The 24,316-nt window shown below is 36.4% G+C and overlaps 1 protein-coding gene across 1 annotated transcript; it reads right to left on the minus strand.

Moving 5' to 3' along the window:
• Positions 1–5,385: 5,385 nt before the first annotated feature.
• On the minus strand, positions 5,386–6,369 carry LOC141717339 (cytosolic sulfotransferase 13-like). The gene has a single exon (XM_074519423.1). The coding sequence runs from the start codon at positions 6,367–6,369 to the stop codon at positions 5,386–5,388; it is 984 nt and encodes a 327-aa protein (XP_074375524.1).
• Between the last annotated feature and the right edge of the window lie 17,947 nt (positions 6,370–24,316).

The following is a 24,316-nucleotide window of genomic DNA, read 5'->3' on the forward strand; positions in this document are numbered from 1 at the left end:
GAAAAGACAGAAAGGAGAGATCACATGGACTAACTTGATGTTGGACATCTCAGTACAGGAGCATCACAAGTCCAAACAGGGACATGTGTTGCATGTGGAACATGGGAGCTCGAAGGTGAATGTAGTGACTATAGGACAAAAAAGAAAGGTAGTCACTAAGAAGGCTAACACTAAACTTGACAAGAACAAGGCTAAGAAACCAAAGGCGAACAAATTGTGTTGGTCTTGTGGACATGTTGGTCATTGGAGCAAGAACTGTCCAAGTAAGAAAGCTAAGAAAGCTGGAGTGGTAGCTCAAGCAAATACTGTGCTTGGACTTGGAACCACAAATAGGCCAGTAACTAACATGGTCATTGGTGAGGTTGTTGCCTCTGGAACCGATGATGGGTATGTTACTTACAACCCTGTACTACTTTCCACTTATCTGTCACATGAGTGGTTGATTGATACTGGAGCTAATGTACATATTTGTGTTGATATTAGCTTGTTTGTATCTTATCAATAGAGTCATGGAGTGACAGTGACGATGGGGAATGCTAGTGCTGCACAAGTGCTTGGAATAGGAAACGTGGACCTGAAGTTTGCTTCTGGCCGAATTCTATCTCTCACTAGAGTGCATCATGTTCCCTCTATTCGCAGAAATATTATAAGTGGAAGTTGTTTAGTTAAGAACGGCTTTGAACTTTCTTTAAAATGTAATAAAGTAGTTATTACTCATACTGGTACATTCTTTGGCAAGGGTTACTTGTCTAATGGTTTGTTTTTAATAAATGTTGAACCCGTTTTGGGTGGTTTTATTAATGATAGTGTTGCACCTTCTGTTAATTGTGTAGAATCATCTGATTTGTGGCACTTACGACTTGGTCATTTAAATTTTGGTGCTCTAAAGAATATGATGAATTTAGAGTTGATTCCAAAGTACGCCATTGATAAGAAATCTAGGTGTCAAGTGTGTGTAACTGCTAGACAAACAAGGAAACCTTTTCATAATGTTGTTAGGGATTCAGACTTGTTAGATTTAGTGCACTCAGACATATGTGAATTTGGTGATGTGTTGACCAAAGATCACTGTAGATATTTCATTACCTTTATAGATGATTGTAGTAGATATTGTTATGTTTATTTGCTTAAACATAAGAATGAAGCACTAGATAAATTCATTATGTATAAAAATGAAGCTGAAACACAAATTGGCAAAGTACTTAAACGTTTGAGGTCTGATAGAGGTGGTGAGTATACGAGTACCTTGTTTAATGAATTTTGCGCAAACAATGGTATAGTTCATGAGGTTACTCCATCATACACACCTGAGTCTAATGGGTGGCAGAATGAAAGAATAGAACTTTTAAAGACATGATTAACAGTATGCTAATTAATTCTGGGTTGCCTAAGTACATGTTGGGAGAGGCTCTGAATACGGCTTGTCATATTCTGAATAGAGTCCCTCTGAAACATATGGACAAGACACCATATGAATTATGGAGAAAGCGTATGACAAGTTTGAGTTATCTTCGTGTGTGGGGGTGCCTTGCTAAGGTGCTTTTCCCTGAACACAAGAGAAAGAAACTGGGTCCGAAAACTGTTGATTGTATCTTTCTGGGCTATCTTGAAACCACAACTGCTATGAGATTTTAGTATTAAAATCTGACATAGATGGTATTGTGGCGAATACGATAGTTGAGTTTCGTGATGCAACTTTGTTTGAGGAAGTATTCCCAATGAAGACTGGTATATCTTTGGGTAGTTCTGAGGATGATCCCACTCACACATCAAGTTATATTCCTGATCATGTGGAAAAGATGACAAATGTGGGGGCGGATTCTGGTAATAGCTCTACTCCTAACGAAGTAGAGGAACCTAGAAGGAGTAAGCGTGCAAAGGTAGTCAAGGAGTTTGGAAGTGACTTTATCACTTACAATATCGAGGATGAGCCTTTAACTTTTCGTCAAGCCAAGGATTCTTCGGAGTCAAGGCATTGGAAAGACGCTGTAAAGAGTGAAATTGACTCAATTGTTTCAAACGGAACATGGGAGTTAGTTGATCTCCCTCCAGGGTGTTCTACTATTGGATGTAAATGGATCTTCAAGAGGAAGCTAAACCCTAATGGCTCAATAAATAAGTACAAGGCTAGACTAGTTGCTAAGGGCTTTAGGCAAAGGGAAGGCATTGATTATTTTGATACATATTCTCCAGTTGCCCAAATGACAACAATCGGAATGCTTATTGCATTGGCTTATGTACATGGTCTTATCATCCATCAAATGGATGTAAAGACAGCTTTTCTTCATGCTGACCTTGAAGAAGAGATTTATATGGTTCAGCCTGAGGGATTTGTTGCTTCTGATAATGAGAGGAAAGTATGTAGACTAGTCAAGTCCATCTATGGCCTTAAACAAGCACCTATAGACTGGCATAAAAAGTTTGATAAAACTGTTTTAGACTTCAAATTTTTTAGTTAATGAAAGTGACAAGTGTGTCTACTATAAGGTTAGAGGTAATGATTGTGTGATCGTGTGCTTGTATGTACATGATATCTTGTTGTTTGGAACCAATATTGAGATTATTAACGAGACAAAGAGTTTCTTGAAGATGCACTTTGAGATGAAGGATATGGGTGAAGCTAGTGTGATTCTTGGGATCAAGTTGACTCAGTCAACTGATGGAATAACTTTGTCACAGTCTCATTATATAGAGAAATCTATACTTGAGAAGTATGGTTATTCAAATTGTAGAATCGCTAGTACACCATATGATTCAATTCTGCAGACAAAGTTCTCCTTACTGTCCCTATAGAGATAAACAATTCTGCAGTTTGATGAACTGGAGTCATCCGTAAGGGATTTTGGGAGGCTACCTACTGGAATATAAGTAGCAAAAATCCTAGTGCTGCTATTTGAGGAGTTGCAAACAACATCATACTCAGATGGATCGAGTAATTCAAAAAAGGGAACGAGTTGATGGGGAGTTTGTTAAGCAAAGGATGGTGAGGATTTTGAGCCTCACAGTTAATCAACGTATAGATGATGGCCTTTAACCAAGTGGTGCCGAATTTAGGGGCACTAACAAGAATTACATCATTTTCGCGGGGTTCAAAACGATTTTGACAATTAACAACACCTTGCAAAGCTAAAGGAGAATAACAGAATCCTTGGTATTGATATGAGTATGTTGGAGCTAAACCTCTCGCTTTGGGCAAGGATGAAAGAAAGTCCTTAAACTCTTGGTTGCAGACTTTCTCATCGTTGGCTTGCTGAGAGAGAGGTTGTAATGTTGCTGGTTCCATAAAAGATCGAGTAATGAATCCTTATCGTTATCGATGCTTGCAGATACTGTTAGAAAATGGAAAATTTGAGGCATATTTTATATATGTTCTTGATATGATTTTTGGAAACTAACACTTGGAGGTTGTTCCTTGACATGAGGACTTAAACTTTCATATTTGGACTAAAATATTTTCTTAGTGGAATTCATGAATATATTGAGACACAGTTGCTTGTTTGAAATGAGTTATGGGGATTTTGTCCCATATTGATATTGTAAAAGAAAGATATTGAGTTTATATAGCATCTTGTGTTAGTGTTGTTTACAATTACTAGCATAAGTGGAATGCTTGTGTGGCCTAGTGTTAGTGGGAACTCTTATATTTTCTATTCTATTACAAGTTTAATTATTTATATTGATTATTTAATTATTAATATAAAATATATTGAGTAAGGATTATTTTAATCATCCTCTGAATATATTTTGTAATAGTAATATTAATTAATCAGGATATAATATAAATAATAAGTAAAACTCATTTTGTTTACTTTTTCTGTTTTGTTACTTGGTGTACCACATCGAGTAAAATAGAAGAAGAGCAATTTGAGATGCCTATATATTGAGAGGTATATTTGAGATTAAAATGACACAAGTCTCGGTACCTACCTCGCAAATATATATGAGTTGCATAGGTTTTTTGGGCAAACTGAGGTGCGAGTCGCCGTTGATCATTGTTGGTTCTGTGGCCAGATTGATCTGTTGTTGTTTTATCCTGGAAGCGATATTGCTGCATTCCATCACAGCTTAAGTGGGGGGAAATAATCTCTTCAAGAATAGACAAGTCCTCTTGAAGGGTCTGGCGACTCAGCTGTTGTGTTCTTCTTCTTATCAGAATTTGGAAAGCGATAAGAGATAAGTTTTCTTTACTTTTTTGTCAATTACAGTCTTTATAGTTTGTTATTGCCTTCGTGCTTTATTTCCTTAGTTGGTTATTTGTCATGTTCTTGTTATTATATATATAACTGCCCATTGTTGCTGTGTAATTAGAATTATACCGAACAGATACTGTGTTAGTGGCGAAACTCCTAAAAACCCGAATCCAAAAATTTTTGCGGTAAAATACAGAATAAATTTTACCCAAAATTGAAGTACACCTGCAGTAGCCATGTTTTTGAAAAAATACTGAGCGACAACTGGATCATGTGATCGTGCATAATTTAATAACAGTGCAGAATCTTTTAACTCAACCACTCATCCTTGTGCCATTGCACAATCTTATTCTCAAATATTTCCATTACAGAAAACACATTCTCAAGAGTATATGAGATTAGAACTAGCTCATCATGTAAGATTAAGTAGCGGATAAAGACAATCTCAAGAGTATATGCGTCCCCAGTACCCCTTACTAGATTCTCATGAATTTTCATCCTCTCGAGAGAATGGTTTTCCAAGAAATTGTGCAAGGCACCTCAGTTGAAAGTGAGGCTCAGTTAGCACCTTACTTGGATTAAGTAGCCGATAAAGATAATCTCAATAGTATATGTGACCCTGACTTCAGTGACTATTTTTAGATTTAAGCTCACGTTAAACTAATACTATACCGAACTAAATGCCGAACATCACGAAGTAGCAACAACTGTCGACCTGGAATGAAAAATCTTAATAAGAAAGTTGAGCAAGTTGAAGAAGACTTATTTCTTTGAAGTGAGACTAATCTAGTAGATTATTAATCTAATTTACCTACTAAAGCAATTCTTTGTGATCAGATAAATATAAATCATAGTAAATTTTGGATAGGTAAAAAAATAATAGTACTACATTTCAAAGTTTTGGTTGGGCTGTTGTTCTCACTAGGCATTCTCCGCGGCCAGCTATGTAAGATGACAAAATGTGTCTCACGAAATTATTAGGAACAAGGTGCACATGGAGCTCAGAACTGACAAGTGCATTTGTAAATAAAATGCAATTATTGACACCTACAATGGTGGGGATAATACATGAAAACATTACGCAAATTTGCGTAAACACAAACACTGTTAATGAAACACCACATGTAAACAACCACAACTGAAATCGCAAAATGCCCATATTTTATTGGCGGCAGGGCAGTAAACTGGTGACGGATCATAGAGATAAACCAGAACCGCGGAATTTTTCTTCGGTAATCTGATCCAATCTGTAAGCCATATCTGGAGTTAAACAATTTTTCCAATCTCCAACCATACCTTTACGGAAAAATGAACTATTTGTAACACCATGCAAGAAGTTTTCAGTCTTATTAACATCTATCTTGGTCAAGCTCTCGAAACTACACAAACTTATGATTTCATCAACCAAACCTGAATTTTCTTCCTCCTCGGAGAATGGTTTCTCAAGAAAATTTGCAAGACGCCTCAACTGTAACTTAGGCTCATGTATCATCTCTTCGTACCTCATGAAGAGCACCTTATGTGGGTTCTTCTGGCTCTCAATCCAATATCCTAATATGTGGTCCCACACTGGTCCAGCTGTACTTACTCCTTTACAGTACAAATTAAAAGCTACTTCCAAAGAAATAGGAGAGGTTTGCAAATTGCTCTTGTTGACAAATTGAAAGAGTGACACAAAGTTGTCTTTGATGTCCCTGCACATGTAAACTATTTTGCAGTTTGATGAGCTTACAGTTATGGATTTTGGGAGGCTAACAAATGGAATATGAGCTGAAAAGATCCTGGCATTTGTGTCAGGGGAGTTGCAAACAGAGTCATATTCAGAGGGACTAAGAAATTCGAGAAAAGGAACAAGCTGGCGAGGAGCCCTGTGAAACAATGGATGGTGAGGTGATTGAGGGAGCTGAGCTTCACGGTTCATTAATGCATAGAGTATGGCTTTCATCCAGGTGGTGCCAGATTTAGGAGCAGTAACATTGAATACATCATTTTCGCGGGGCATAAAATGTTTTTGACTAATAATAACACCCTTCAAAAGTATAAGAGGATACCAGAAACCTTGGTATTGACATGAGTCGAATGCAGTCATAGCTCCCTCCTTTGGCAATGAAGAAAGCAAGTCCTCCAGTTCTTGGTCGTCGTCTACATGCTCAAGAGGATGTGCTGTTTCTGGCTCCATAACAGGCTACAAGCTACTGTCCTTATTATTTTTGAGAGGTGTTTCTTAGAGAGCAAGATGTTCAACAATTCCTTCCCAACAACGAATTTATATAAGAAAAGTTAAATACCCGTTCAGGGAGTAATATGGGTGCACATTACTCCTACAGTCCTACGTAGCTTAGCTGTTAGGTTTTCGGTTTGGACGTGCCTCTTAGTTTTATAGATTTCAAAAATAATAAGGTTTTATAATATTAAATTAATCACAAGAATTCACTATTTTCTTACGCTACACCCACATACATTAAATATCAATATGTGTCATCACTTTATCTACTTTTATTAATTTTCTACACTTAATTTTTTTTAACCCACTTGGCACAAGCCATACACTCCCTCCATTTCATTTTAAAGGTGACTTGACTTTTTATCACACATCTTGCATTAATAGCATAGTAAAATTATCATTTTTAAATTATTTTGTTTGTAAATAAAAGTTTGAGTTAAATATTTTATTCAAAAAAAATTAAAAAAATTATTATTTTAACTATATAATCAAAACACTTAAAAATGAATTTAAAAAAAGTCAAGCAATTATTTAAAAAAACTGGGGAAGTAGGTACGAAGAGTATGCTCTAATAAACTAAACTAGCAGCGCAGCGAGAATCGAGGAGAATAAATAAGTATTTAAACATTTGAGATATCTGCCTTATAACTAATTACTCCCTCCCTCCCTTTCAATTATTTTTTTTTAGAGTGTCCGATACACATTTTAATGTTTCTGTAATTTTTTTTACAATTTTATATTTTTGAATAAAAATTAAAATATTCAACTTTTATTCAGAAAAAACAAATTATAAAAATAAGTCAAATAACTATATTTTTATGCATCTTAAAATGAGTGTCGACACTTCCTTAAAAATTTAAATAATTGAAAGGGAGTCACAGATGTTTTGAATAATGAAAAATTTAAAAGCAAGCATGGTTTACAGCTGTGTAGCTTATGCGTGGACTTTTCTCTTCCTTTTAGTTTTGGCAAGTGGGTTCGTCTAATAATGGGTTTCATAATTATCAAGTGACAAGTCTTCAATTTAAAAGTGATAAAACTGAAAACAAAATAGGAAAACACGCGCTGGGGAATCGTTTGTCATCGTGCTAAGTTTATTAATTATATGGGCTTATTTAATATATTTAGAATTGGTCAACTAGTTAGAAGCCAACGTTTAGTTATTACTAATTCTGTAACAAAGTTTTCCAGCTACACATAAAAAAAAATTGCAAGTACGTAAATTTATCCGGACTTTTACTGAAACTTTATTTTTGACAAATTCCCTGGTTGTTGAAGTTCAAGTTAAAAAAATACTGATACTTTCCTCCCAATATATATTTGTTGTTTGACTTTTAAATTTAAAATAATTTAATTTTGAATGTTAATAAAAATTCACTTTTTCATTATTTTGATAAACAGAAAAATAAATATATTAAATTAGATTAAAAATATTTTCTAATAATAAAATTTTTATAAATATTTTTCATAAAGTACTATGTAAAATATTATGTCAAAGTTGGGTAAATTTGACTGCAAAAAATTTAATTTGACAGATAAATTGGAAGTAAGAGAGTATTTCAGAGATATAATATAAAATGTTAAATTTAGATTATATTTAACTTAATTAATACATGAAGAATAAAAAAAATTAAATTAAAAAACGGGAAACGAAGATAAAATATTTAAAATTAGATAATAAAAAATTAAATATTTTCATCATGCAAATTTTATTATTATTTCAGTCACTTTCCTTACACCGACACTAGGCTTGGGCAAGTAGAGAACGTACACTTAAAATATTAAAAACTGTGATTGCTTTTATTATGATTTTATTTAATTTAAATTAAGCCCGCACTAGCTCAATGTTCAAGTTAATTTTACAGTGTTTTATTTTGGTTACCAAGTATTGCCACCGATATGCAAAATAATCCGATCCTACTGATATTCGATCCGAAATCTGAAATTTTGGATTTACCGAATCTAAAATTTTGGATTTAAATTTGGATTTCAACGAAACCAAACCGATATTCGATCCGAAATTCAATCCAAACCCGATCCAAAAACAGAAACCTAATAAAAACCCGATACATAATTAATATACACTACATACGTAATACATTATATATATAATATTTTAGATTTAAAATATGCAATTTAAATTTTTTATTTTGTTATTTAAGTAGAAGTATATTAATGTCAAGCTTGCCATGTAATAACCATGATTTTTGTAATTATATATATATATATACATTTTTCGCATTTTTAATTATTTGGTTATATAAGAAAAATATTATTTTATTATATAGATTTGTTATTAAATCTAAAGACGCGTATTTTTATATTAAAAATAAACATTTCTAGTTATCCAAAATGTTTAAGTAAGGTTAAAAAAATTGTTTTAATTTATATGTGCATAATTTTAATTTAACATATATTTATTTTATGACTAGAACTTAAAAATAGGTGTAGTTATGTTGTGTATATTTATTAGTACGTGTTATGTGTATTTGAAAAATTCAGTCAAACACTACATGTTAACAAAGAGATAATGTTTGTTTAAATTTGTGATCACATACCACTAACCCATTGAATCGGAGTATTAGTTGAACCAACTTGTGTATAAATAGGCTATTAGCGTATCATTTTATCTTTGTATAACATCTTCTCTTTTCAGGTACGTTCTATTTCCTATATTTTTACTTATGTATTTTACATGTTTATTGCATACTTCTATATATATATATATAATTAAATTACATTTTTGTGAACTTATGTATGACTACTCTAATTCAATTGTTATTAGTTTATTTTATTATTTAGTTTCATGGTTATGTGTATAACACTATAGTTTACTTAATTTAATCATTTAGTTTGATGTTGATTATTAAATGTTTTAGTTAACAATCACTATTTTTTTGTAAATATTTAATGCATGAATTTATGTTTATAATTATGTGTTTTGTGCATGTATAATAATTCATGTGTTATATGTTAAATATATGTTTGATTTAGATATGCATTTAGATTAGTGCACCAATTAAATATATGCTCATTTATTAAATTGGTTATACTTATTTTGTATAATGATATTTTCACACGTAAGGTTATGAAAATTTTATACACCAATATTGATATTTTGTCCACGTGCATAATCTAAGCATATGTTACCTATTTTATTTATCTTTGTTATTTTATTTTAAAGATTATATAGATAGTAAATAGTAAACGTACATCTATTTTATTCTGAATATAAATAGTTTACATATACTTGATTTATTATTATTATATATAATATATTTAAGTGTTGAGTTTTTTTTATTTGTCGGTACACTATTTTGAACTATTATATGAGAATGGTCGTATTTATATGTCAATATGAATTTATTTTGTTACTTGTAGTGACATTTAATTGTTATTGTGGGTTAAGCTTTATAAAGTTAAAGTGTGGTTAACTTAGTGGAATGTACATGTTAACATTCTGATTATTATATTAAGTGTATGTGTGTATGTCTAGGTTCATTTTGGCAACATAATTTGGGAGATATTGCTATTAAGGTAAGTTAACTCTTCACACTTTATTTTATATTAAAATCTTTTAAATATTTTTGCACTGTTTTTGTTTTAAAATTTATGGATCAAGTACCCTGTTTTAGAAATAAGAATTCCGAGTGAGCTCTGACTTATGAACTAGTTAGTAATTGCGTATAGTTCCGGAACTAACCTTTGATACTTTACTAGGGAGTGCTACTTATGATGCCTTCGGGAGCGCACACTCTATGATACCTTAGTAAGGGGCGCATTATTGACAAAATTTATGAACTTTTGATACTGTGTCACCAGGTATTTGTGTCCTTAGCGAGCTGTGGAATTTTATATCTTATGTCATATGGATTTTGAAAAATGATTTTTGTTTTATAAAATTCTGATACTTGATCCACTAGTGTAGAATTGTTTTCTTGCTGGGCTCTTGGCTCATTACTCACAAATTTTTAGGTGCTTAGATTTTGCGACATCTTAAAGGTGGATGCTTTGGAACAATATTTTAGTGATTATGTTTGTATTGAAGCTGCGTCTCCCAAGATTTGCTTTATTTTCAGATAGATGATTTTATTTCTGTTTGGGATTTTAGAATTTTATGAAAAACTAGAAACTTATTCTTATTATGGATTTAATTTGGAGTTTTAGCTGAATATTTAAGTATAACTATTTTTTGAAAAGTTGGGGTATTACAGTTGGTATCAGAGCCTAGGTTAGCTTCCTGTAGACTGCCCTTTTAGGCTTAACCTGTGAGTTATGAGTTTAGTTATTTGTGTTTCTAAAAAAAACTACTTTTATTTTTTTTGGTTAAATATTTTCTGACTTTCTCGATGCAGAAATATTTTTGGTATCATTAAATGTTTTTGGTATGTTTAAATTTGGGGACCAAATTTTTTTAAGGAGGGTAGAATGTAATAACCATGATTTTTGTAATTATATATATATATATACATTTTTCGCATTTTTAATTATTTGGTTATATAAGAAAAATATTATTTTATTATATAGATTTGTTATTAAATCTAAAGACGCGTATTTTTATATTAAAAATAAACATTTCTAGTTATCCAAAATGTTTAAGTAAGGTTAAAAAAATTGTTTTAATTTATATGTGCATAATTTTAATTTAACATATATTTATTTTATGACTAGAACTTAAAAATAGGTGTAGTTATGTTGTGTATATTTATTAGTACCTGTTATGTGTATTTGAAAAATTCAGTCAAACACTACATGTTAACAAAGAGATAATGTTTGTTTAAATTTGTGATCACGTACCCACTAACCCATTGAATCGGAGTATTAGTTGAAGCAACTTGTGTATAAATAGGCTATTAGCGTATCATTTTATCTTTTTATAACATCTTCTCTTTTCAGGTACGTTCTATTTCCTATATTTTTACTTATGTATTTTACATGTTTATTGCATACTTCTATATATATATATAATTAAATTACATTTTTGTGAACTTATGTATGACTACTCTAATTCAATTGTTATTTGTTTATTTTATTATTTAGTTTCATGGTTATGTGTATAACACTATAGTTTACTTAATTTAATCATTTAGTTTGATGTTGATTATTAAATATTTTAGTTAACAATCACTATTTTTTTGTAAATATTTAATGCATGAATTTATGTTTATAATTATGTGTTTTGTGCATGTATAATAATTCATGTGTTATATGTTAAATATATGTTTGATTTAGATATGCATTTAGATTAGTGCACCAATTAAATATATGCTCATTTATTAAATTGGTTATACTTATTTTGTATAATGATATTTTCACACGTAAGGTTATGAAAATTTTATACACCAATATTGATATTTTGTCCACGTGCATAATCCTAAGCATATGTTACCTATTTTATTTATCTTTGTTATTTTATTTTAAAGATTATATAGATAGTAAATAGTAAACGTACATTTATTTTATTCTGAATATAAATAGTTTACATATACTTGATTTATTATTATTATATATAATGTATTTAAGTGTTGAGTTTTTTTTATTTGTCGATACACTATTTTGAATGAGAATGGTCGTATTTATATGTCAATATGAATTTATTTTGTTACTTGTAGTGACATTTAATTGTTATTGTGGGTTAAGCTTTATAAAGTTAAAGTGTGGTTAACTTAGTGGAATGTACATGTTAACATTCTGATTATTTTATTAAGTGTATGTGTGTATGTCTAGGTTCATTTTGGCAACATAATTTGGGAGATATTGCTATTAAGGTAAGTTAACTCTTCACACTTTATTTTATATTAAAATCTTTTAAATATTTTTGCACTGTTTTTGTTTTAAAATTTATGGATCAAGTACCCTGTTTTAGAAATAAGAATTCCGAGTGAGCTCTGACTTATGAACCAGTTAGTAATTGCGTATAGTTCCGGAACTAGCCTTTGATACCTTACTAGGGAGTGCTACTTATGATGCCTTCGGGAGCGCACACTCTATGATATCTTAGTAAGGGGCGCATTATCGACAAAATTTATGAACTTTTGATACTGTGTCACCAGGTATTTGTGGCCTTAGCGAGCTGTGGAATTTTATATCTTATGTCATATGGATTTTGGAAAATGATTTTTGTTTTATAAAATTCTGATACTTGATCCACTAGTGTAGAATTGTTTTCTTGCTGGGCTCTTGGCTCATTACTCACAAATTTTCAGGTGCTTAGATTTTGCGACATCTTAAAGGTGGATGCTTTGGAACAATATTTTAGTGATTATGTTTGTATTGGAGCTGCGTCTCCCAAGATTTGCTTTATTTTCAGATAGATGATTTTATTTCTGTCTGAGATTTTAGAATTTTATGAAAAACTAGAAACTTATTCTTATTATGGATTTAATTTGGAGTTTTAGCTGAATATTTAAGTATAACTATTTTTTGAAAAGTTGGGGTATTACATGCCAAACTCACTTTTATTATTTAAGTTGTACTATTTTATCATTTATGATCAAATACTAAATTTTATTATGTTATTAGCATATTTTAAATTTCACTGATGATGCAAACCCAAGAAATATAACGCGTACCACTATTTTACAATTTATTAATTTTAATTATAATTGTTATGCCCACTTTTGGGTATGGGCCCGAAACAGGTCTGTATAGGTATATTGAAAAATTGGGCTTAAATAATTGGATGCACGAGCTGGGCTCACGAGCACATGCATGTTGGGCTCATGAGCACATGCGTGCTGGGGTAGCACATGCGTGTTGGGCTCATGAGCTGATGTATGAACTGAGCTTACAACATGCGAGTTGGGCTCACGGACTGGTAGTGCGAGCTGGACTTGTATTGTCTACGCTACACTTTTAGGCTCATTATTGAATGAAAAAGTGTATTCACACGCGAGCTGGGCTCGTGTGCTAGCATCTAATGGAATAACGAGGGGGAAGTCCCACCGGTGGATTTAAGAAGAGTAGGTGTGAGCCGAGGTGAACAGGCCGGCTCATACTTAGATAATTTATTTGAAATAATGAAAAATGACTTATAGTTGACTGAGTTATTCATAAATTTTGGGACTGACATGGGATTTTCCTATAATCACGGGAAGAAATGTGGAGATGCCGCGAGATTGTAGGAAGCGTGTAGGGCCGGTCGAGGTTTACGTGACAAATTGGATGAAGGTATGATTTAAGTCTGGGCTTGGGTTGCAAGGGTAGAAAAACCCTAACCCTATCCTAGATGACTTTTTCCCCAAAAACTACGGAGGCTTGATCCCTATAAATAGGGTACGTAGGCACTTGTATGAGATATGAGTCGACATTTGATAAAGAATAAAGAAAACCCTATTCTTTCTTGAGGAGTCAACATAGAAGCTCAGCCACCATCATACACAACCTTCCTCCGCCCCAAAGCACCATATTTAATCTTTATTCCAGCCAATAACCTCCAAAATACTATTATACGAAATTCTCCCTATAACATGTGGCGCTAGAAGGAGGTGATCTTTTTCATCTTAAGGAGAAAAGATGACTAAAGAGGGTATATCAGTGGTGATGCCAGGAAGCGGAGGCAAAAAGAAAGACCAGAACAGGGTCGAGCACACGTCCCCGGAGAATCAGGCGCCACCACCATCACCCACACCCATTGATGGGTAGGCGATCATGACGTATCTCGAGGGGATAGCTGACCAAATGAATGAAATCAACACCTGGATGTCGAAGGGAGAAAGAAGTTCTGCCCTGAATGCCAAGCGTAAGGCGCGCCGCCTCAAGATCTCTCGGCGTAACTGGAAGGGCAAGAGCCCTCAAAAATTGATGATCCACGAGTTCAACGACGCGGTGAATGAGAAGACACAAAAGAAAGAAGCATCGCTGGGGTGGGATGAGATACCCCAAGATTGGGTCGAGCGGGGCAGCTAGATCTCTAAGAGATCGGGGCAAAAACCAGCTTCATCCGAGGAAGATCAACTAGTATGCTCGACTGCGTGGGCAAGAAGCTAAGTGAGCACAACCTCAGGCTTAAGTTAGAGAATTCCAGAAAAGATAGAGAAGAACGCGAAGATAAAAAAAAACCCAAAAAGGAAGCGTGCGGAGACTCCTCCACGAAGACGTCAGAGCACCCCACCCAGGAGGTAGGAGCAACGAAGACTTAGGGTCAATCAGGAAGAGGAGTCGCATGCGCGACCCGGATGAGGGGGACTCCATGAGCGACCACAGGGCTCCCATCACTCGAGTAATGCAAATGGCGACAGGGAGAGAGAAGTTGTTAGAGTTGGATACCTAAGGAGGATCCTGGACTAGATGGACCGGGAGAAAAGTGGACCTTCGACCTCAACGGTCCCTTCTCCGTTCACAACTACTATTCGATCATCTCCCTTACCTCGAGTGTTTAGGCACAACCTCGATCTCTTATTTAATGGGGAGGCCGACCCGACAGAATACCTTATACAGTTTAACACTAAGATGGAGGTTTATCAGGTGCCAGAGCCAACCCTGGCAAACTCTTCGCAGCGTCACTCCGAGGGAGTGCCTAACAACGGTTTTCCAAGTTAGGGCCAGCTAGCATAAGGACATGGCGGTAATTGGAGGATCTGTTCGTAAGACAATTTTAGTCCACCCTCCATTACTCACCTCCAGTGGCCACGCTGTCCAATATCAAGCAGAGGGATGTGGAGCCTCTTGCGAAATACTTTCGATGATTTAAAATTGAGGTTTCTAAAGTCAGAGGTACTAGCGAGAAGACCATCAAGAACTTTTTGATTGCAGGGTTGAAAGAAGGGTCAAAATTTTGAAAGAGCCTCCAGGCCAGCGAACCCAGAACCTTGGTAGAATTTTATGAACAGGCCGAGCCCTTTAAGAGGGTAGAGAAGTCAATGAGGGAGCTAAAGATAAGAGAAAATAACCGACACAGGAGGGATCGATCTTCGAGCCTTGAGGAAAGGAGGAAGACATATCAGCACAGTTCGAGCCCGAAGAAGACAACTAGGGGTAGAGAGACGGCTAGAGATTCAGGGAAACCCTATACAAGTAAGTGGCAAACCCACATGCCCCTCGTGGCCTCCATTGATCATATATATCCTAACTATGCGGAAAATGGGGTATTCAAAAAGGCAGCCCCTTCACAGACTACAACAAGAGGGACAGTTCGAAGTATTGTGCATACCATGAGGCCACGAGACACGATACGGCTGATTGCAGACAGCTAAAGGATGAGATTGAGTCACTTATCCGTCAGGGGAAGATTACGGAGTGGGTTTTCAAGGAGGTTCGAAAGCACATGATAGACTATCATATAGTTGCTCCTTCATCCCTATAAAAAAGGAGAGGGTGCCTCGGGCCACCAGCATTCATATAATTCTAGGTGAGTCTCATATTGGGGGAGACAGCCGGAAGGCAATGGAGAGGTATGCCCGGGAGGCGCAGAACATACCCCTCACCAATGTCAATCATCTGAGCCAGAAGCCCCCGAAGCTCTTCGAAAAGGAGACTGATGATATTATGTTTAGAGAAACCGATGCCAAGTGGGTTCATTACCCTTTGATGCCCTGGTAATAAAGATGAAGATTTGGATGGTGAATGTACATCGAGCGTTGGTGGATACTAGGATATCAGCTGATGTTTTGACTTACGATGCCTACAAGAAACTAGGGTTGTTGGACAAAGAGCTCACCTCGGCAGGTGGGAACCTGTACGGGTTCACAGGAAACTCAATCGGAGTAAAAGGGACGATACGGCTCCTAGTGACCTTGGGAGAAGAACCTTATATGGCCACACAAGTTGCCATATTTATAGTTGTATATCACCCCTATGCTTACAATGTTATAGTAGGTAGACCCCTCGTGAGGGAAATGAGGATGGTGATCTCGATCCATCATTATAGTAGGCACTCAATGCAGTAGAGTTGGGAAACGCATCGAAAGAGACAATCAATTTGAATGAAGGTGATATCCTCATGGAAGAGGCTGAGGGGAGGAAAATAGTACGTCCTGAGGGAAACGAGACTTGCAATATGATCCCGATCAAGGAATTTCCAGAGGGCTATTTTGAGCACATGGGGATTCTAGTGGAGCCGCGCCCTAAGGTATTGTTAATGGAAGCCTCTCAGCCTGTCATGATGGTGCAAAAGGGGATTGTCGAGGAAGCATGTGATGATGAAGAGAGCCCCGAGTAAGTTGCTGCGAGACTCAAGAAAGGAAATGGAATTACCCCCAAGGTCACCATGACTGTTGAAGGTTTGGTGAGTTCGGGTCGAGCTCATGAGCCAGAGCTTGAGGTGGCAGAAGACTTAACGATCACAGAAGAGGGGGAAATTATTAAGGCCTTCCAAGGTGCTAAGAATAGGCTCTAACTTGAGCCCCGAGCTGAGAGAAGACCTGGCTCAATTCTTGAGGAAAAATTTGAATGTCTTTGCCTGGTCACACTCCGATATGGTGGGGATTGACCCGAATGTCATGTACCACCGACTCAACTTATATCCAAAAAAGAAGGGGGTCAGGCAGAAGAAACGGTCGATTAGTGGAGAGAGGGCAGAGGCCCTCTAGGAAAAAGTAGATAGACTGATGGAGGTAGGGCTCGTGAGGGAAGCTTTATACCCAATGTGGTTGGAAAACCCAGTACTTGTGAAGAAACCAAATGGAAAATGGGGGACATATGTGGACTTTACTAACTTCAACAAAGCCTTCCCGAAGGATAGCTTTCCTCTACCCCGGATCGACCAGCTGGTTGATTCCACCGTTGGGCACGCATTACTTATCTTTATGGATGCTTATTCAGGATATAATCAAATCTCAATATATGGGCCAGATCAGGAGCACACCTCCTTTATCACTGATCAGGGCCTCTATTGTTACACCGGGATGCCCTTTCGGGCACCTTAATCCTGGAGCAACCTATCAAAGTTTGGTGAACAAGATGTTCAAACACTAACTGGGAAAACTATGAAGGCGTATGTGGATAATATGTTGGTAAAGTTGAAGGAGGAAAAGGATCATGTTCGTCAACTATCAGACATGTTCCAGATCTTGAGGGAGTACAGGATGAAGCTCAGTCCCCAGATATGTGTGTTCGGGGTCGATTCAGGAAAGTTTCTAGGCATTATTATCAACCATAGGGGTATTGAGGCCAACCCCGCCAAGATATGAGCCCTACTGGAAAAAAAATATTTCAGACGGGTAAAAGATGTGCAGAGCTTGATCGGACGAGTGACCGCTCTGAACCGCTTTATCTCAAGGTCCTCCGATAATGCCAGGAATTATTTAAAGCAAGAAAGAGAGTGGGGAAGAACTTTGAATGGACAGAGGAGTATGAAGATGCATTCTGGAACATAAAGAAGCCCCTCGGCAGCCCTCCTATGTTGTCTAACCCCAAGGCAGGGGAAGTCACGGTCCTTTACTTAGCTGTCTCTGATTTTTCAGTTATTGATGTGTTAGTCCGGGAAGAAGATGGTGTCCATATCCCATTATATTATGTGAGTAAAAGACTAGCCGACACAGAGACTCGGTACACAAATCTTGAGAAGCTAGCATATGCTCTAATCTTGGCCTCTCGAAAACTTAGAAGTAAGAACCTCTTATCCACTCAGACAGGTGATGCACAACACCGGGGCTTCTAGTTGAATATTGAAGTGGACAGTAGAACTTAGACAGTTTGAGGTAGATTATAAGCCTAGGACCGCGATCAAAGGCTAAACCTTGGCTAACTTTATCCTAGAGTTTCCCTTACACCAGGAGGTGGACCAGGGGGCCCTCATTGTCATAACAAGGGTAGAGGAGAGTGAACAAGGGAAGCAGAACTGTGCCCCATGGTGGAGTCTGTTTGTCGATGGAGCCTCTAACGGGGAAGGGGCAGGAGCCGGAATTGAGTTGATCAGCCCAGAGGCACAAGATAAGAAATGCGACCCATTTGGTTTTTCATGGGCCCTAATAGTTGGCCTCAAGCTAGACTTGAAAATGAAGGCTGAGAATTTGAACTCTTTAAGTGACTCTATGATCGTGGTCTACCAGATAAACGGGGGTACCAAGCTAAGGGACCGAGAATGGAGCTTTACTTAAAATGGACACAGAGAATAATTGAGATTTTCAATGAGGTGAGGCTGGAGCTCATCCCACGTGAACAAAATGAAGGCGCAAATGAGCTAGCCAAGCTGGGGTCACGCCGGGAGGCCACTCTGTTAGGGGTCGTTCCCCTTGATATACAGAGGTAGCCTAGTGTGCCTGAACATGAGATTAGCATCATTGGTTTCGGCCTCGACCCAACATGGATGATCCCTATCTTGGCTTATATAAAAGAAGGATTGCTTCCAGATGGAAAGAATGAGGCAAGTCGGATGAGATACAAGACAGCTCTCTATGTAATATAAGATCTGAGTCTATATAGAAGAGGGTTCCATGAGCCCCTCCTCGAGTGCATAGATGGAGAGGAGTGCAGCTATATCTTGAGGGAGGTGCATGAAGGCATTTCCTGCAATCACTCGGGGGGTAGCTCTCTAGCTCAGAAAATCCTCCATCAGCTATTGGCCAATACTGAAGAGGGATTCCTTTGAACTTTCTCGAGCTTGTGATAAGTGTCAGCGGTATTCCAATTACTTTAACAACCCCATAGCTCACCTCACATCTCTTATGAGTCCCAGGCCCTTCTCCATGTGGGAAATAGATTTGATTGGAGAGCTTCCCACAGCAAAGGGGGTTGTTATGTATGCAGTGGTTGCGGTGGATTACTTTATGAAGTGGGCAGAAGCTGAGCCCCTGGCCACCATTACAGCAAAGGAGCTTAGAGAGTTTGTTTATAGAGCCATTGTGTGCCGTTATGGCTTTCCACACAAGCTGGTCTCTGATAATGGAAAACAATTTGATAGCAAGGAGATGAGAGAATTTTGTGAGCAGTTAGGTATTCAGAAGAACTTCAGTGCAGTTAGTCACCCTCAAAGTAATGGGCAAACAGAAGTTGTTAATAAAATCATCAAACACACTTTGAAGGCAAAGATGGAGGAGAAGAAGGGAACATGGCCAGATGAGCTTCCACGGGTCCTGTGGTCCTATAACACAACCCCAAGGATGATCACTGGGGAAACACCTTTCTTTGGTGTATGGATGCGAGGCCATGGTGCCGGTAGAAGTGGGGCAGGATCCTTTCGAAGGGATAATTATGACTCGGAGGCGAATGAGGTTAACCATCGTCTCTACTTAGACATGATTGAGGAAACTCGAGAGAATGCTTGGATCGGGATAACAGCGTATCAACAGAGGAAAGCTTGACATTACAACAACAAGGTCTGAGCCCAGACTTTTAAAGTGGAAGATTCAGTCCAACGCTGGGTCATGCCAACCACCAAGGTGGTGACCCATGGAGTCTTTGGCATAAATTGGGAAGGCTCCTATAAGATAAAATCTGTACTATGGGAGGGAATCTACCATCTCAATGATATGCATTAAAATTTTGACATTTGTTAATAGACTAAGATACCAGTAGGGGAGCCCATCCTTGGGAAGCCCGTGCAAGGACAAAACAGTTATTTCATTAACATGTTAAAATTATAAATCAAGTTGGGTCTCGACCCGCTTTACAACAAGGTTTATAAACTGAGTTGGGCTTCAACCTACTTGAAAATGATGTTAACAAAAAAGATATCAGAATTAAAGCAAGGAGAGCTCAAGAGCCCACCTAGAGTTACGCTATGCGAGGCCAAACTTACAAAATGTTTGAGGCCAGCTGCGATGCGAGCTTGTGGTCCCGACCCTCTATTAAGGAAACAAACTTGTCATATGCGGCCAAATAACAATTATAGGCCAATAATGATGCAAGTTTGTTTTACTTAGATTTATCATGAGTAAGTTTTGCTTTTTTTTAAATTGAAGACGTGAGCTCAGAGAATACAAGAAAAAAAGTTGAAGATGCGAGCTGGTGGGTCCGACACACTCTTAAAGTAAAAGCATTCGCCATACGCGACCAGAGTTAGGATAACTCTAGGCCAGTAGGGGCGAATATGAATAATGCGGGCACATACAACTTGTAAATAAAAGAAAGTAACAAGAAAAACAAGCTAGCATAATAGAAATACGCGAGCACAAAAGATTTTGAAAATTTGTACAACAATTATAAATATGCATAGTTAAGAGTTAAGCCCGAGGGGAAGAAATTTTAACTACAAATGCGAGGCAAAGGGAGGGTGCCCGCTTCCCCATCCAAAAGTTCATTAAATCAAAAGTTAAGAGTTAAGGTTTGTCAGCTTCAAGCTCTTTCTGGGCCTACTCAACTGCGACCCGAGCTTCCTCTGCCATCTTGGCATCTCTTTCCATCTCAAGCTTCAACTTGTCAAAATGACTAGCCTTGCCCGCGCCTAGGATAACCCAGTCCAAATCAGGGACCTTGCCAATAAAGTTCTTCATAAATTTTCCAGCCCCTAAGTTCCTGGCACCCGCGAGGGCGGCCTCCCGGCTCGCGGTCATTGCAGACAGCGACCCTTTCAGCTCAGCAACCTTCTTCTCGAGGGCCTCCCTCTTCTTCTTCGCATTCTCAGCAGCCAGATCATGGGCTTCTTTCTGCTCCCTCAGCGCCTTCTCATGGGCAGAAGAAAGGTCAATCATTTTTTATTATAATTCTCCATCATCCTATATAAAAAAAATTATTTATATAATTTTATTTTAATTTTTCTTTCAAATTTATATACATTAAAATTTTGTTACTTGGTATGTCAATAAAAATTTAAAAGTAAGTACATATCTTATAATTTTAAAATTAAATATAAATTTTTAAGTGAATGAATATCAATATTTAATTACATGAAGTAAGAAATTTAGTAATTCAAAGTGTAGTATCGATCTATTTTATTATATGAATTTTTTATCTATTAATTTGGATCAATAAAATATGATACGGTGAATGTTTAATATTTATATATGATCCTATAAGACATAAATTAAAGGTAAAATAATTATATATATGAATTCACGTCCATTTAGGTCTAAACCGGAGTTTTTAGGTCTTGGACCGGATTAGACCGAAGACCGGATTTTTACAATTATAAGGATCGGGGACGGGACCGGGTATGTTCGGTCCGGTCCGGGCCTTGGACCTGTAGACCCGGTCCGGTACTGGTTACGAGTCCAGACTCGAATTTTGTGTAGCCCTAGTCGGGAAAATGATTGAAAGATGGGAAAAACAAAGGTAACAGTTCAATAAAATATAAATATATCCATAGTTAAAAGCCTTATCCTAGAAGAATTAAGTGGGTTGAGATAAGGATGGTACCCCAAAGACATTCATGTGCCAAGAAATTTCTTTGTTATTAAACCAAAATATGCTGATGAAATTATAAAAGAGGAGAATGTGATAGAAGTTCTAGAAAAGGAGGAAAATGTTGTTAGGTCAAATTTAATGAAACACGAAGTGATTCTTCAGTCAGGGATAAAAATACAGGGCACAAGATTGAATCAGTGAATAAGGAAAAAGAAGTTTGAGCTAGTCAAGATAGCAAATGAAAAAGCAAGATGATGACAGGAAATAAATATGACCATCTACCGACTTTTAATCAATATCAAACATGATGCAGATAATATATCAGAACACAGAAATATAAAACAAAATTCGCTTTGAGGAAATGTGCCTCCAGGAGAAACTTGTGGAAGTGTGATTAATAATGTCGAAGAGGATGGAGCTAGGCACCGCATGTTTTAAAATTAAAAAATGTTTAGTAAGATTAAAATCTTGAAGCAAGTATTGTTTTAATAATTATGCAAGAAATGAGAGATTGCAAAAAAAATGAATGAGAATGTGGAAAAAGACCATATAGAGGAAGTTATAGCCCAAATGTAGATGCTCTATTTTGGTCAGCTTGTATTAGCCTCTGCTTTATTACATGTAGAAATTCCCCTATTCCTTTAGTCTTTTTAAAGGTACTTGAATCTTAAGTAGCGGTCATGTCTTGTCCCCCAGTATAGTGACCTGTTCTAAGTTGTGGAAGTGTGATTAAGAACGTTCAAGAGAATGGAGCTAGGCACCACATGTTTTAAAATTTAAAAATGTTTAATAAGACTGAAATCTTGGAGCAAGTATCTTTTTAATAACTATGCAAAATGAGAGATTGCAAAAAAAATGAGTGAGCATGTGGAGAAAGACCAGATAGAGGGAGTTATAACCCAAATGTGGATGCTTGATGGACCTGTGTAGGGATGTCAATGAATCGGATTTGAATGTGATCACCCTTTATCCATATCCCTATCCGTCTAATTTGACCGGACTCGGACTCGGATTCGGATCGAATTATAACCAGATTTTTTAGATCATGATCCATATTTGAATCCGTAGGATTACGGATTTTGGGATCGGAGCTCCGCTCCGTGTATATTTAGAAAATAAAGTCTTCATTATTGTAAAAAATATGTCAAAATTATTTATAATAACAATTCACAAAATTAAAATGCAAAATTTTAAAATACTAAGAAACAAGCCAAGAGAGTGGCAAACAACTTCTGCAAAAAATAGAAAATCATATGCTCATTAGTTAGACAATGAGCTACAGTTTGGTAATTTGTACTAGTTCTACGGCCTTAAGGCAGGGACACCGAATGATTTTTCAGATATGTCTTTTTGGACAAGGTTGTTGCTCTATTTTTTACAGGACAATGGCTAACTTGTGTGCCTCGGTGGCTGATGTAAGCAACAAGAGATTGTCCAACAATATTGCTTCCGGCAACGCATTGGTGATGCATAAACTCTTCACACTATTATTTTTAAAATATTATATATATATATAGAGAGGATATTGCTCCAATGAGAACCTCACTATTGTGAGATATGAGATCTAATCCTAATCACTAATTTAAATACATCTTATTTATCTCTCACCATTTATTTAATATTTAATATTTAGAAATTTAGAAATTTTACCATCTTTTTAATTCAACTAACATCACCTTTGGCGACCACCATTTCCGGTCGCCACCACTTCTGGCCACAACCATAAAATCACCACCGTCAAACATAAAATCACCACCGCCAAACCATAAATCACCACCGGAAAACAAAAAATCACCACGTCTATCCACTATTTTTATCCGCCAGATCGGGCCAACAACTCTGTTTATCGGATATCAACTCCGAGGGATGTCATCATATCAAAATTCACTAGATTTAAGTATGAATTACCAGATTAAAATCATAACCATCGCAATAAAATCAACAGAACTACATTCAGTTATCAATTTCGACAATAATACATTTCTGGTTACCAAGTCCTGCCCATTACAAATCACCACTATCTTAAGAAAATCACTATATTTAAATATAAATAAATAACTATTATATAACGAAAATCACCTCCGGTCACCATTTCCAGCAATATACAGACCATCGTTACACACAACCATCACATCTTGGATAATAATATTACTCCATTGATTGATTATGCGGCGGAGGTTGAAACCATGAAAAAAATGAGACTCAAAATGACGTCGAAGTATAATCAGAGCTTTGTAGAAGAAAATTGAATTGCATGTATGTAATGTTTATATATCTGAGTGAGGTGGTGATAGGTTTGGATGGGATTGACTCGAGTTAGTCGGGAAAAAAGAGGAGTCAGACAACGCCGTGGAGCAACGACGGTGGTAGGTCGAAGGTGGTAGGGTGTTGGTGGGGAGGGGGGTGGAGAAAGACCAGTAGGTAAAGGATGATGTCGATGAGAAATTTAAGATTAGGAAATAGTTAGGGGAAAGGAGAAAGAAAGTAATGTAGGGTGGAGATTAAAATAAATATATTAAAATATTATAAAATAGAGGGCTGCGATTAGATCTCATATTTCACTTTAATTGGGTTCTTATTTGAGCAACTCCCTATATATATATATATATTAACTATTATATTATATATATATATATATGTGTGTGTGTGTGTGAGGAAAATTTTATGGAGACTACTATTT

This window comes from Apium graveolens, chromosome 1, assembly GCF_009905375.1.
Source record: "Apium graveolens cultivar Ventura chromosome 1, ASM990537v1, whole genome shotgun sequence".
NCBI classification, from domain to species: Eukaryota; Viridiplantae; Streptophyta; class Magnoliopsida; order Apiales; family Apiaceae; genus Apium; species Apium graveolens.

Excerpts from the sequence above, each read along its gene's own strand:
- LOC141717339 (XM_074519423.1), bottom strand. The coding sequence starts at position 6,369 with ATGGAGCCAGAAACAGCACATCCTCTTGAGCATGTAGACGACGACCAA.